Source organism: Platichthys flesus, chromosome 2 (genome assembly GCF_949316205.1).
Source record: "Platichthys flesus chromosome 2, fPlaFle2.1, whole genome shotgun sequence".
NCBI lineage: Eukaryota > Metazoa > Chordata > Actinopteri > Pleuronectiformes > Pleuronectidae > Platichthys > Platichthys flesus.
In genome coordinates, this window is record NC_084946.1 from 14,688,297 (window position 1) to 14,703,640 (window position 15,344).

General features: G+C 40.7%; 1 protein-coding gene across 1 annotated transcript; it reads right to left on the reverse strand.

Moving 5' to 3' along the window:
- Positions 1-1,917: 1,917 nt before the first annotated feature.
- On the reverse strand, positions 1,918-12,214 carry pfkmb (phosphofructokinase, muscle b). Its single transcript, XM_062400254.1, has 24 exons — positions 12,159-12,214; positions 11,344-11,409; positions 10,580-10,684; positions 9,073-9,146; positions 8,579-8,656; positions 8,080-8,269; positions 7,266-7,431; positions 7,126-7,170; positions 6,114-6,222; positions 5,925-6,020; positions 5,742-5,834; positions 5,482-5,607; positions 5,274-5,338; positions 5,120-5,183; positions 4,875-5,021; positions 4,683-4,753; positions 4,487-4,574; positions 4,208-4,360; positions 3,924-4,088; positions 3,762-3,823; positions 3,566-3,677; positions 3,362-3,461; positions 3,151-3,256; positions 1,918-2,950 (listed from the first exon to the last, which is right to left on the reverse strand). Exons 2-24 carry the CDS (start codon positions 11,375-11,377, stop codon positions 2,812-2,814), a joined length of 2,388 nt encoding a protein of 795 aa, XP_062256238.1. The 5' UTR covers positions 11,378-11,409; positions 12,159-12,214; the 3' UTR covers positions 1,918-2,811.
- Positions 12,215-15,344: the final 3,130 nt, after the last annotated feature.

Genomic DNA, 15,344 nt, shown 5'->3' on the forward strand with positions numbered 1-15,344 from the left:
ATGTATAAATAAATACAGAAATAAATAAATAAATGAATAAATAAAAATGGAAATAAATACAGAAATAAATAAATAAATATGTTAATACCAAAAGAAATGTCAAAAGAAATGTCTTAAATATATTTTAACATTTATTTTTTCCCTGATACATTTCCTTTGCATTTGCAGTGTCCTTATGCTAATGAGAAAGGAGGGCCTAACCGCAGTCTCATGCAGGATTGGTCACAGGAGTGTAATGATCCAGCCCTACTACTTCTGCCTTTCAATGCTGGTGTCCAGTAGCTGTTTGGGACGTTGAGCCAGTTCACACTTAAAATGAACTAGTTCAAGTTCAGAGGGTTAGTTAAGGTTATTTTTTATTGGGATGATTTAGGTGTCAGTAGTCCTCACTGTGAGCGACACGTCTCGTGTTGTACTGAGCACAATGAGCGAGCCGAGAGGAGGAGGAGGAAACAGAAACTCCAGCTCGGTACAAACCACCTGCAGCCTCTGCTCTGAACATGAAGCCGCTGATCTCTGAGCAGATGTGACCAGAGAAGCTCTGTGTTTTCACTGTTTCCACTGTTCCACAGAGTCACTAACTGGCTCAAGTGCTCAAGTCTCAGTCACTGCCCGTGTCTCTGAGCGAGTGTGTGACGGAGCGCAGGGGCTGTGTGTGTGTAGCTCAGTTGACCAATCCTGCTCGAGACTGAGGTTAGGCCCGCCTTTCTCATTAGCATAAGGACACTGAAATGTGGAAATAAATAAACGTGGAAATAAATAAAAGTTGCAATAAAAGTGGAAATAAATAAATAAATGTGGAAATAAGTTTAAGACATTGATTTATTTAATTCTGCATTTATTTCCATATTTATTTATTTATTTCCACATTTATTCCAACTTTTATTTTTCGATTTCAGTGTCCTTATGCTAATGAGAAAGGCGGGCCTAACCTCAGTCTCGAGCAGGATTGGTCAACTGAGCTACACACACACAGCCCCTGCGCTCCGTCACACACTCGCTCAGAGACACGGGCAGTGACTGAGATTGAGCTCTTCACCGTGAAACAGCCAGTTAGTGACTCTGTGGAAACAGTGAAAACACAGAGCTTCTCTGGTCACATCTGCTCAGAGATCAGCGGCTTCATGATCAGAGCAGAGGCTGCAGGTGGTTTGTACCGAGCTGGAGTTTCTGTTTCCTCCTCCTCCTCTCAGCTCGCTCCTTGTGCTCAGTACAACACGAGACGTGTCGCTCACAGTCAGGACTACTGACACCTAAATCATCCCAATAAAAAATAACCTTAACTAACCCTCTGAACTTGAACTAGTTCATTTTAAGTGTGAACTGGCTCAACGTCCCAAACAGCTACTGGACACCAGCATTGAAAGGCAGAAGTAGTAGGGCTGGATCATTACACTCCTGTGACCAATCCTGCATGAGACTGCGGTTAGGCCCGCCTTTCTCATTAGCATAAGGACACTGCAAATGCAAAGGAAATGTATCAGGGAAAAAATAAATGTTAAAATATATTTAAGACATTTCTTTTGACATTTCTTTTGGTATTAACATATTTATTTATTTATTTCTGTATTTATTTATTTATTTCCATTTTTATTTATTCATTTATTTCTGTATTTATTTATACATTTATTTATTTATTTATTTTTACTTATGTCATGTATGGTCCTCCATAAAGAACCACTGACCCACGTTTGAAAACCAGTGTGTTTAAACAACACGTAAGAAGCAAAAATACATGTTTGCCTCATATGATATCTCCCAGAAACATTACATTACATTACATTACATTTCATTTAGCTGACGCTTTTGTCCAAAGCGACTTACAAGAAGTGCATTCAACCCCGAGGGTACAAACCCAGAACAACAAGAATCAAGAAAGTACAATTTCTTCACAAATAAAGTAAAACTACAACGTGCTATAAGTAAGTGCCATTTAAGTGCTACAACTTTTATTCAAGGTATAGAAACAACAGGCTGGAAATTCAAATAAGAATTATGCTTCCTTAATTTTGGTCAATTAATTGTACAACAGTATTCCCATCTAAATATATTTAACTCAAATAAAAATAATGGCCAAGGTTACAGAATGACCCATTTCAGATTATGTTATTATGTTGATTATTACTGATGCAGCATCATTTTATGTTACTTCTATAAAGTGGGGTCCATTTTAATCTTATTATAGATAGATAGATAGATAGATAGATGGATAGATAGATAGATAGGTACAGATTAAGGAACAATATTAGCTCCACTGCCGTTTATTGTGAATTTGAATCCAGGATGACCTGTAACAATGCATCAGAAATCATTGTTTCTAACAATTTATCGTAATAATTTGTAGATTTTTTGTGTTATTAATGTGAATCTAACACAATGGGCTCAATCTGAGCAGAGACAGCGGATCAGTCTCTTCCATTTGTATAGACATGCACCAACAGGGTAAAGCTGTTTATCATGAGAGTAAAAGCATTCTTCATTCTTGTTTGTATATGTGTGCATAACTAGAATTTACCATCCCATGAGCCAAGCCATCGAAACTGTCGTGCACTTCCAAATAATAAGTTACAATACAAATTAGCACATACATTAGCAAAAGTACAATATTTCAATATTCACCCAAAAGCACCGGACCACAAGTTTTCAAGGTGTTCAAAAAGCTGCTCTAATTAAGCAAATACAAATAATGGGGTGGGACTTTTGAGTGTTTATTGTGAGACTTGCTTGTCTTTATTCATATGTCACTTTTCAAAGACAGGGTTGCTTCAAAAATAAATCAGACGGGTGACGTCAGGTCGAGAAGAAAGGCTTCTAAGGAGCTAGGCCTCTCTTCTTAATGACATGTTCCATCGCAGTCTTCTCAGAGGTGTCCAGGTCGATCTTGTAATGGGCCAGAATTTTCAGGATGGGCCTCAGCTTTAACCACCACTGTGTCTTTGGAAGACGATGTCTGCAGATTAAGAACAACAACAACAACAACAAAAACATGTGTCAGAGCAAGGAGCATGATAACAACAAGAGTGAAGTCCTCAAGACGTGTCGGATGATTAAAGTAAAATATTTAAGTAAAGTAATTTTTGACCAATTTCACATCAAGAGCTAGAGAAGTGACATGAACATAAATAGAATTGACAAAAAAGAAGGTCTTACTCAAAGTCAGTGTCATCTTTAAGCTCTGTCAGAGGCTGGAAGACCAAACTTCTCTTCCTCATGCCCAGCACACAAGCTGAATCTGAAGAGTTGGCAAAGATGCGACCTGGAGGGTTGAGATTGAGAACAAAACCATATCAATTCAGGAAGCGCAAGGGGTGAGTGCACCTGAAGTATACAGGATTGTGTTTTAGTAACGTGAAGTCCTCACCATGTCTGTAGCATTCTTTCAGCTTGTCAGTCAACCAAAGGACAGACTTGATGCCCATCTTTGTGGCAAAATTTCTGTCGAAAGGACTAGGCGTTCCACCCTGAAAACAAAAAGCTTTTCTTATAATTGTGTAATTATTGAACTAAAAGAATGAGTCTGTAACAACAAAGACTGACAAAAGACCTGTTCTGAACACACACACACCTGCTGCATATGCCCGAGTACATTCTTTCTGCAGTCAAACACACCCTTGCCCTCCTCTGAGTACAGGTTGAAGATAAAATCTGTGGTGTAGTTAGCGTTGCTTTTCTCATTTCTGAAACACAAGGAGGATATTGCATGAGGTACAAAGACACTGTGAGTTTAAAGTTATTCTGTTCTGACCAGAAACGATGCAAACCTAAGAATCAGTCCTCTCTTCACCGTGGTCTTCATCTTCTCCACCAGATGACCCACGTTCATCTACAAACAAACCAGCTGTTAGACCAGAGAGTTTAGAAATGCCCATCCGTCCATCCATGGACACAGAGGTTCTTCCTTTTATCCATTCATAAGCTCAGACCTCTAGATCATGGATGTTGAAAGGCTCCTCATAGATGTAGGCAGCGTCAGCCCCAGATGCCAGGCCAGCCATGGTTGCCAGGTAGCCACAGTATCCTCCCATGGTCTCAACTATAAACACTCTCCTCTTGGTTCCGGCAGCTGATTGTTTGATCCTGTCACATGTCTAAAAAGGGGAAAGAGAACAAAGAGAAAAGAAACAGGGAGAAGATGAATAGATTGTCGTTAGCAGGACTGGTATAATCCGGGGTTAGATTGTTAAGTGTTTGTGTTTAAGAGTTTTACCATGGTTATGGTGTTGAGGGCAGTGTCAGCTCCAACACTGAAGTCAGATCCAGGAACATTGTTGGAGACAGTAGCAGGAACGACGACAAGGGGAATGCACAGCTCCTCATACTTCTCTCGAGCCTGCACCATCTCCAGACCTCCAACAAACGCCTGATGGGGAACAAAGGACAAAATGAGTAGAAGTGATTTTCCACTTATGTTTTACATGTTGCATTTTTATGTACTGACTTTAATCATGCAATACACAAGCAAAACCTCCATATACTTGCTGCTCACCTCAAAACCTCCAATAATGATTAGAGCATGAATGTTGAACTTCGTGATGCTCAGACTGATCTCCTCCATGAACTCGTGGGGCAGGGATCTTTATGAAAGGGAAACACACTGAATAACCTGCTCCATGTTACGTTAAGCTCAAAGTCTATGTACATAAAAAGAAAAACTGAAACATGTAGTGTAACTGAAGTCTCACCTCTTAGTTCCCAGATTGGAGCCCCCCTTTCCTGTCCATCCTCCCACTCCAGCCCAACCAATGGGCTCAATCTGAGCAGAGACAGCGGATCAGTCTCTTCCATTTGTATAGACATGCACCAACAGGGTAAAGCTGTTTATCATGAGAGTAAAAGCATTCTTGTTTGTATATGTGTGCGTAACTAGAATTTACCATCCCATGAGCCAAGCCATCGAAACTGTCGTGCACTGCCAACATCTGGTGGCCCTGCAGAAGCCCAATCCTGACAGCTGAACGGACGGCAGCGTTCATTCCAGCACACGGAGCTCCCACGTTCAAGATGGCGATGTTGATATTACTCTGCCACGGTCAGATTTGCAGAGACACTTGTCAAAACAAAGTATTGATTTTCTGACTCAGAGACATTTTATGTACGTGGCACAACTGCAGTTCCTCACCTTTTTGTCTGGGGGGTGCAGGTGAGCCAACATTTTGTAAGTGTTCCAGTTGTTTTCAAAGCTCCTGTTGTCAGAGGTGAGAAATGCACAGACATTTGAGACTCAATGCAACACATGAGAATTTGAAATGATAACACAGCCGTGCATGCCTCACTTTCCCCTGAGCTTCACAGCATCGTCAAACCTCCCTTCGGACATGGCTACGGTGACGTCTTTAGTCTGAAGTGGATCAAAAGACAAAAAGGAAACAGAGGATTAAATCAGAAAATGAACAAAATACATATGTTAATAATTTAGCTAATTTTGTATAAACCGAAGAAGCAGGTGTTTTTGTGTACAGTATGGACAAATAATGGACTCACCACTTGCACACACTCCATGAGAGGCAGCCTGACAGCCATGTTCCCAGACAAGCTGACCACACATGCAGGAGTGTCTGGTGTGGCCTCCAGCAGAGCCATCACAGCCTCTACTCCCATCCTGCTTGCCTGGAAGATGGGGGCATGAGAGGCATGAGAGAGAGCACATTGGCACTCAGACAAGCTCATAGATGTAGGTTTGGTATATGGAACAGAGATGAGACTTACTGGTGAATTTATATATGAGTAGAATAAGGTATTACCAAGATCCTGTCAAAGGCGGAGGGGGTTCCACCTCTTTGTACGTGCCCCAGGATGGTCGTACGAGTGTCGAAGCCTAGATTCTTTGATACCAGCTGGACAGACAGATCATTTATGAGCAGCCTTCCTCTCGTAACAAGAGTCTATCCTATCTGCTAGTATGTTGGAGCTCTGTCTTAACTCACCTGTTTGACAAGCTCACAGGTAATAGGCTCTCCACTGCGGTCCATCGCTCCCTCGGCCACAATGATGACGTTCAAACGGGAGCCGCGACCTCTTTGCTGAGAGCAACAGAGAACAGCTTTAAAATCAACATGCAGACTTTAGGAAGATTAAAGTCAGTCTCTGAAGATGATGCAGGATAAGATGTGTACTTCTGTCAGTCTCCTGCAGAGATGCTCCTCCCATCCATCATCTGGAGGCATCTCAGGGATGAACACCCAGTCAGCGCCACAGGCCAGAGCTGTCACTAAAGCCAGGTAACTGCGGGTAAAAGGTCATCAGACGGGTGGTAAATGATTTTTGAAAATTAGACTTTGATTAATAACCTTTTTAACTATTTAATGTGATCTTGGGTCATTTGTTAAACAGCACATCAGAATTAGATTTAGGTCAAATAAGCTGCTTCACCATGATGTGCATCATAATGGTGTTTTTTATATATATATATATATATATATATCACCTGCCAATGGGGTTTTCATCTGTGTTTGTGGAATATTGGTTTGCTGTCAGGATAACACAAAAGTGGTTTTTATTTGGAAAAGACTTTCAGGACCAGTTATCGCACAAACACCCCCCTTTCTTGTATTTTGGTTAATGATACCAAAGATAAAACCTGCAAACTCATCCTATTCACATCAGCCTAAGCTGCTAATTAGCATATTTTATGATAAGATAAACTCTCAGCATTTAGCTCAAAGTGTTGTGTGTCAAAGTAAAACCCATACACTATGGCACACCCTCATAAAGCAGCTACCATGTCTGTAGAATGTGAAGAAGAGGAACATTAACTATTTCATCCTCAGAGAGGATCTGCCCCTGAAAGGATATAGAATGAACAGATTGGAGACTTACTGTTTGAAAATAAAACTTGTTTGATTTAAGGCTTCAATTTGAGTTTTGGTGTTAAAGTTGCAATTTCCTTTTATTAGTTTTATTTTCTGTTATTAACTGTTTTACTTAGAAGATACCAACATTATGTGTCTTTGTTTTACATTCTCACTTTGTCCGCTGCGCCCTGGATTATTTCACCAGATATCCCTTGAGAGTGTCCTGGTTACCACAGTCCAAACAGTTATTTGTATGCAGTGTACAACCAGCACTTTACACATTGGTGGCCACTTCATCCCCGTGCCACACAACATGCACACAGGCTGTACTCACCCACAGTGTCTGCCCATCACCTCCAGGATGAAAGTCCTCTGGTGACTGCCGAATGACACATTTCAAGTCAACGATCTTAAACTGCCAAGGCAGGTCTGTCATTCATGTAAGTGAATAAACTTCTACAGTCACATTAGTACCTCTGTGCTGTGGTGGTGATGGCGTCCACTATCTCTATGATGCGATGCAGGGCAGAGTCCGTGCCGATGGTCATGTCGGTGCCACAGAAGTCATTGTCAATGGAGCCCACCATGCCGACGATGTTGAGGTGAGAGGAACACTTGGCCTCCTTGGCTGTGATCTTACCTGAGTGAAGATTAAATGCATTATTTCACCAACAGGGTTAAATTAAACAGCAGATGTGGAAGAGCACATGGTTATGGTGTCAACTCTGCTCTTTGGTTGGTTTGTCGGATTCTGCATAAGCTACGGAGGCATTTTCCATGAAACTTGGTCAAAGGAGGGGACATTCAATTTTGGTTCTGGACGATTTTTTCTTTTAAAATAACCTTCTTTGACATTACAAGCAGTGGTGTGATGTAATTAAGTACATGTCTTTGTTACTGTACTCAAGTACATTCTTCATGTTTCTGTACTTAACTCTGCAGTAGATTTATATTCAGGTACATTTACAGGTGTTACATGTTCACGTTCTATTTTATATTTTTAAGAGTAATCAGTGATTAAAGGGGAATTGATCCACTGATCCAATCATAACAATTTCAGAAGAGGCCACCCCTGAGCCTCAACCATAATGATGCAATAGACTATGCTGGAAAATGAGCTACACTAGGGAGAATGCTGAGTGTGTGCAATTTGGTACAGCTTGATTGAATTTAAGGGGACTGTTAGGCCTTGGCCTTGGGATATGCTCTACTGAATGACATTCTAGTTTCTCTTGTATACATAGGTTGTCTTGTTTACATTGGTGTACTTCATGGCCATGACTCTCACCGGCTTTGACCAGATTGGCCAGCATCTCACTCCACTCTGTTCTGAATTGGTTGGCACCCGTCAGACTGCCATCGCCACCAATCACACACAGGTTGGTGATGCCCAGCTTGACTAAGTTGCAGGCAGCCTTGGTGCGACCCTCCTTGGTGCGGAAATCCTGGCAGCGGGCACTACCAATCACAGTCCCACCCTGAGGTCGGGCAAGGAGAAAAGGTTTCATTCCCAGACATGATTCATCAGGAGCCATATAAGGACAAGGGGTAAGGTCATGTAACCCTAGTGCTCGTGGCTAAGATGCAGTAAGTCTTGCTATTTAATGAACCCTTGACATTTAAATGACCACTTGACCTACAGAACTGTGAAGTAGAGGCCAGAGCTGCTAAAGTTACACACACATCCATCCCACCTAATATAGTTTAGGCAGTGATCGGGAAAAGAGTGGCAATAAGAAAAATGCTGTTTTATAAAAATGTTTTTGCATCCTCATGCTTGTTCTCACCAGCTGCAGCATCATCGACACACTCTCCCAGGTAGCAAGGCGGATATTGTCACCTCCATCCACCAGACCCTGGTAACCCTGGCAACAAAAAAGCAAACAACACAAAATCAGCTCTTTGAAAGTGCATTGATGGAAGAAGTAATATTTTTCCTGTGACACACTATTTCAGTTCAGTGTATGTTAGAAATGGGATTTGGTGATAGTTTGGCGATGGGATAATGCTACCAGGATTTGTTGACCAAATCACATTGGATTTTGAAGTAATTCCTCAGACTAGAGTGTGGAGCATTTACTGGTACCAGCTCGTGAGTTGTGGTCGTTTTCACTTCAATTAATTGTAAATTAAATAACTTTTTTGATTGACATTTGAAGACAACAAAAAGACAAGCAATTTAGCACACACTAGATAGACAGAGACATACAGCCTGTTGTATTTATTTTGATATTGTGCACAATTATATTAAAAGAATAACAATTATATTAAAAAATAATACCTCATGGACAAAATAAACCTTTGCTCCAGTGTAAAGTCCAACTCGAACTGTGGCTCGTACAGCTGCATTCATACCTGTAGGCAAAGTGCATGCACATAGTAATTACATATACATGTTATGATAGGATTGAAACAAAGGTGGAAGTGACATAACCAGGTGATTCAAATATGGTAATTCAATTATGGTCAAAATAATAGTTATCGATGTAGTTGTTTTGCGTTTTATATTCCTGCAAAAACCTTTGGTTGTTTTTTATAATAATTTTTTTTTTTTTTGTGCTGCAGTTAAAACAATGTAGCATTTAGTTTGAATGAGTTATGTTGAGATTCCATCAAAGCTTTAACATGCTGCATGGATGTTGCACAACTCTCGATCATTGACTTACATTTGTATTCTGTTACTTTAAAAAAATGGCTATTGATGGTGCAACAACAACAACAACAACAACAACAACAACACACGTAAGGCAAAGATTGATGATTATGACTGTAGAGTTGTGGTGTCAATTGTTTTTCAGGAAAGGCAACTTGGCCTCTTCCCTTGGGGGGGGGGGGGGGGGTACTTAAAGGACATGATTTGGATAGATTATGTGTGCCAAGAGCATCTCCGCTTACAGTTTAAAGGAGGAGAGGAGAAGAAGGTGGAGTAAGGGCAGCCTGCTCACTCACTACCTCTCCACTTTACAAACATATGACAGAAAGGTCACTCCTCTAAAATTAGCCCTCATAACAGATACAGTGTGAGAGAGACAGGAGGGAGGGAAGGAGACACAGAAAGTTACAGACTAAATCAAGGAAGATATCAAGACGACTAAAAAGGCAAGGCTGTGATTATGAAAATTAAAGGTGAAAAGGAAGAAGGGGGAGGGTTAGCCTGTTTATAAGTTTGGCATGCACACAACTCCACAAAGGTCTCGTAAAGTTAAGATAGGTAGAGAAACAGGCAGATGGAGCGGTCAGTGTTTCACACATTCACACTACAGGCTGGTGTGGGGTCACTGACACAACCCAAAGGTCGCCGTGGAGATATGGTCCTCGTCAAGTTAAAGGTCAAAGGAGCATCTGTGTCACGCTGTGGTCCAAGCAGCTTGGAATGAGGGAGGTTGTGCTGCCCTTTTCGATAAGTTATGCTAAGATTTCAAATGGGTACCTAGCTAGTTAGACTTTTCTCGTAAATAAGGAGATTTTATTACAGGCTACATCATACTTTAAACAAGTTTTAAGCTGTTGACAAGCTAAGCTGACACATTGTGTGGGCTATAGCCTGTGCCTAAGGTTATCATTGAAGAGACATCGACATTTTCGACTCTTCTCTATTTCTAGGCCTTTCTTGGCCTTCTCTCATTTTACAACTTAGATACTACTTATTATCTCTCATAAAACACTCCTGTAGAGTTATTGATTACTCACCAAATCCTCTCAACCACCTGCTGTATCAAACAAACAACAGACTCGTCCAGCCATGACACTCCACACTCACCATGCCACACCAGAAATCCTCCACTCACCCTGGGCATCGCCTCCCGAGGTCAGCACGGCAATCGCCCGACCCTCTCCCATCTTGGTGGGGTGAACGGGAGCTGGTTGTGCCATGGTGCCGGACTTGAAGCTGGCTGAGGGAAAGAGGCCTTGAGTGTAAAAGTCCCTGCCACCCTGCTCAACTGTTTGGAGCACAAGTAGCCTCAACCTCTAACACAGTCTGCCTGTTATGGAAAGTAAGGGCAGTGGGTGTCCAGCTCAACTATCCCCTTGGCAGACACTGAGCCACACATATTTGCGCGCACACACACACACACACGCACGTATGCAGTGCCTATTAAAAGTATTCATCTATTATTAATCACCATTCATACTCTTTGTCATTTTACATATTTCATCTTCTACAACTCTGAATGTCGATGTACCATTTCACATTAATCAGCACACAAATAAAAAAGATACAAATATAAGCAATATATTTATCATGTATGTTAAGTTAAAAAAAGTTGTAGAATATGACCCATGTGTGTAACTGCTGCAGCTCAACTTTACACCACAAAATCTGATACTGATGTTATTTTCTCTGCGCTGTCCCTGTTCAGTTGTTCAGGTTCTTTGTCTTATTGGAAAATACTATTAACATTCAAGTTTTGTGGAACATTAGAGATGCAGTTGTCATGTTATTCACTGCATATCGGAACGGCAGTTACTGCTACTGCAGCTGGATTTCAGTTATTCGTTGGTCACTACTGTAAACTGATGGAGACAGTCCTTTCATTTCAATCTGGTTTACCAGCGCCTACTGCTGGATCAGAGCTGCAGGACATCTTGCTCTCAGACGCTGACAGGTCTTCGCCACCTGAGAAAGTAGAATGATACAGGATAATACAGACTGTGGTAAGACCTCAGTTGTACCACACATATGCTCCACATGACATCATCAGCTGTTATTGTAGAAAATAAATCTCCATCACTCACTGTGCAGTGTACAAGGCAGCTGCTCACTCACATGATAAACCCTACAAAAGATGCTGCTGCAGCATTATTCCTCAGCCCTGTCTCTTCTGTCCATTTTGCAAGTGAAAACATGAATGATCAGCATTCTTGTATTTTCTCTGCATATTAATTAGAAATAAAGCTTAATATTTATGAAATAGAAAAGTAAGAGTCATGGTTAAGAATTTGATTTATTTATATTGACGGCTATGGAAATTGATTAAAGTTGAGAAATGATGATTCAGTGAGAAACAAAGGCTCATGTCTTGGGCGCAGCCTATTTGAGGCGTCTTTAAATAGACTCAAGATGTCTGAACGTAGACACAGAGCTGCTATCTATAAAACAACAGAGCCCCCTCCCATTCTGCACCGCCATTACTGTGAAACTGCACAGTCATCCCCTATTGGACTGAATGACAAAACATGTCATGCTTGTGTAATTTATTACCTGATAAATACACAGCCGGCCTTCATGACATAATTTATAAAATATTACATTTCAATAGTTTCCAAAAGTGCTGCTGATGCGAATGTAAAGAAAAGCAGAAAAGCCACTGACTGAAACAGAGAACGAATGGGCCCATCAAAAATACACACATATCCAGCATTTACCTGCACCTTGAGTTTTCCTTCTGAGCCAGACCAGCAGACAGACCAGCAGCAGCGTGACAGTGAGAACACACTGGGCTGAGGGGAAGGCCGGGGCCCACATCCTCTCGGGGTCTGATCTGTATTAATAGCTTTGATATCCCAACACTTCATTGTGTAATGAGCACAAGTGTAAATGCATGGTGGGTTATCAGATACAACCTGCCTTAGGATCAGAGTCTGTTGCACTGGGTAGTTGTCCAAGCATCACGTGTAATGTGAATATGAATAAAATTTGGCTGTATAATAAATATTTTTGAAATGTATACTCAAAAAATACACTAACACCATCTAAGCTGCTTAATTCATTTATGTTCCCAACACTGAACATAAACCCAAATGAGAAAAAGGTAAAAGGGTTTGCTGTTGGTGGAGAAAATAAGATAACAGATGTTTGTAATTTTTTAATTATGGCCTATTTTCCTGGACAATCATATTGTTATTTAAATGGATTCACATTTAAAGCACAGGTTGATTTATATTTGCAGTTATTAACTACAGGGATTTCAAGACTTACACAGAAGAGAACAATGTCTAAATAAGCACAGATCATTCAGTTTATATTAACTATTAGAAGAATTAGAAGAAAACCAGAAGATTTTTAAAACACTGTCGTGACACTGGATGGACTTTCATAAACTAAAAAGAAACTCAGTGAAGCGCATACCTCCACCAAGGCCCAACAGTTGCCTTGAATTCAATCAAGCGGCACCAAATTTCACACACTCATAGATGTAAGTCCTCCAAACAGTTCTATTTAGAAGAAATTAATATATATAGTGACATATAAGTAAAAATAGATCTGATTTATGGTGAGAAAACCTCAAATGAGCCAAAACAGCTTTTTGGAGAGGACTCTTAAACATACCCACTAAAATATCTCCAACTTTGCTCTACTTCACTTTATCAAAATAAAATTGGTACAGTTAATATTCAGTCGTTGCGCCATGGATTGCTGGAGGTTATAGTATTCATTTGCATGATTTAAAGGGTGTATTTAGTCTTAAACTGTAAATACTAAATTCTTCATTTACACTTCTGCTGAAAGTGTTTCCTTTATGTAGATACCAAGATCCTTCATATAGACCCCTGTAATTGTAAAGATATACACATTTCATTTTAAGGCACGTCATTTTCAAGCAGGGGCCTGAGAAAAGGGCCTAATACATTTTAACATCCAGAACTCAAAATGTTCCACAGAGAAACAAACAGGGTAGAGGAGCGCACAGAAACAATCGTATCATGATATTGAGAGAGGACTTTAAAAAAGATATCCTTTTGTCACAGACACACACACAGTCTCAGGTGATGGTTGTGGTCTGGCTCTTTGTGTAGACTCCTTCCAACACATGCATAGCCACCCCTGGTGGGGGGGAGACCAGCTCTCTCCCGAGGCAAACCCCGATCGATACCACCATTTCCAGGTAATCCCACCCCCTTTCTTCCCTGCACAGGGAACATTCACACAGCCTGTAATAAACCACATGGATCAATACAACAACAGTTCCAAACAAAACACTTCCACCTCAGCTAATGCGGTGAAATGCAGACTGTGGATATTGTTACAATCTGATCGCTCACATTCTGCAATAATCTGATTCACAGCACACGGTAAGTAATTTGACCACACCAAGTAGGGGAAGATGGGGTCGTTCTGCAGGGACATGTTAACCGGTTACACAATTCTCACGGATTGCACAATGGTTTTCATGTATAATTTCAATTTGAATCTGACATTCAGAAATATGAGGCGGCCTAATAAACTAATACAAAATGTTCCACTTCTTATTACACTTATTTCTTCCCTTCTTTCTTTCTTAACACTCTCTGCAGTCTGTATCTCTCTTTCAACCTATGAAACAATGTTTTGCTACAGTTATTTATCTAGTCAACATGTTCACCAGGTGCTAAATTCACATATTCTCACACCCATGTAGAGACTTAGGCTGTAGTTGTAGAAGATAATTGTGACTGAGAATCTTGGAAACTACAACAGTAAGTCAGAGTGATCCTATTCAGGACTCTTTTAAATTGAAATAACATATAATATAAATTCCAGATTAATCAACAATAAAAATAACCTTTAGCTGCAACTCGGTGTCATCTTTCTTCTCAGGTTGAGTCATATAACAGCATAAATGTTGAAAATATGATTACCAGTCAATCGTCAATATTTTCAAAACACTGCTAGACAATGTATAATTATTGGAAATTGCATGAGGAAAAGTTTGTAGAATCATTCACCGTTGCGTTACAGATGTAAAATAAGGTTCCGGGTGAGACTAAAAAAAGGATAAAATACATGGTTTTATCTACTGAGCTGGTAGTATTTACATGAGATTAAACCACTGTGTTAATTTGTATATACTCAACTATATATCTTAACTCCATTACAGTATGATTTCTGTACTCTGCTGCTCTCTGTGTCTCTCTCTGTCTCTCTCTCTCTCTCTCTCTCTCTATCTCTCTCTCTCTCTGTCCCTCTGTCTCTCTCTCTCGCTCAGATTGAAAACCCTCACTGAACCCTTCACCGTCAGCTCTCAGTCAGCCAACAGGTGGCAGCAGCATCTGCCCCTGTGTTTATCAGTGCTGGAGTCGCTCATGCAGAGCCTGGCTAATAAATCATGCACTGAAAGTGTCAGTGCAAATTTTGTTGGATTTTATTGCAGTTTAATCAGCTCAATGAATGTTTTAATAGGCTGATATTTCAGAAAGTGGATAGCAATGCAGTGATAAATTGTGTAGGGGTGAGGTGGCCCCCCTCCCTGACCCCCCAACCCCTCCTCCATCTCTTGTTTTTCGCTCCAGAGAATCACTAATGTAGACCTGCACAGCAATTTGCCCACTTACTGTTGCAGGGGTATTGTTCTTGTGTACGGAGATGATCCATATTCATTTTAGAACAAACAAAATAATCTGTAATTGGCCCAACAAGACAATAAGTGTGTTTTTATCTGATTAGTAAACTGCAAGCTGCAACTTTTCATATTTTTTTTATCTCCTCCTTCAAGACCTTCCATGAATTCATCAGATGGACCGCTGGGCTCCACCTTACACTCTCAGGCCTCCTACACCATTTAACATGTCTTTACCCCCTCCTCCTCTCCCTGAGGATTGCTCTATTTCTCCATTTGTCATCCCCCATCCCTC

Bases quoted from the DNA above. Each gene is read 5' to 3' on its own strand.
- pfkmb (XM_062400254.1), bottom strand. From the start codon at position 11,377: ATGTCCTGCAGCTCTGATCCAGCAGTAGGCGCTG. The intron at 7,432-8,079 runs GTGAGAGTCATG...ATCTTCACTCAG, and splicing joins GGCCAATCTGGTCAAAGCCG to GTAAGATCACAGCCAAGGAG. The intron at 5,608-5,741 runs GTAATACCTTAT...CCCATCTTCCAG, and splicing joins CCGCCTTTGACAGGATCTTG to GCAAGCAGGATGGGAGTAGA.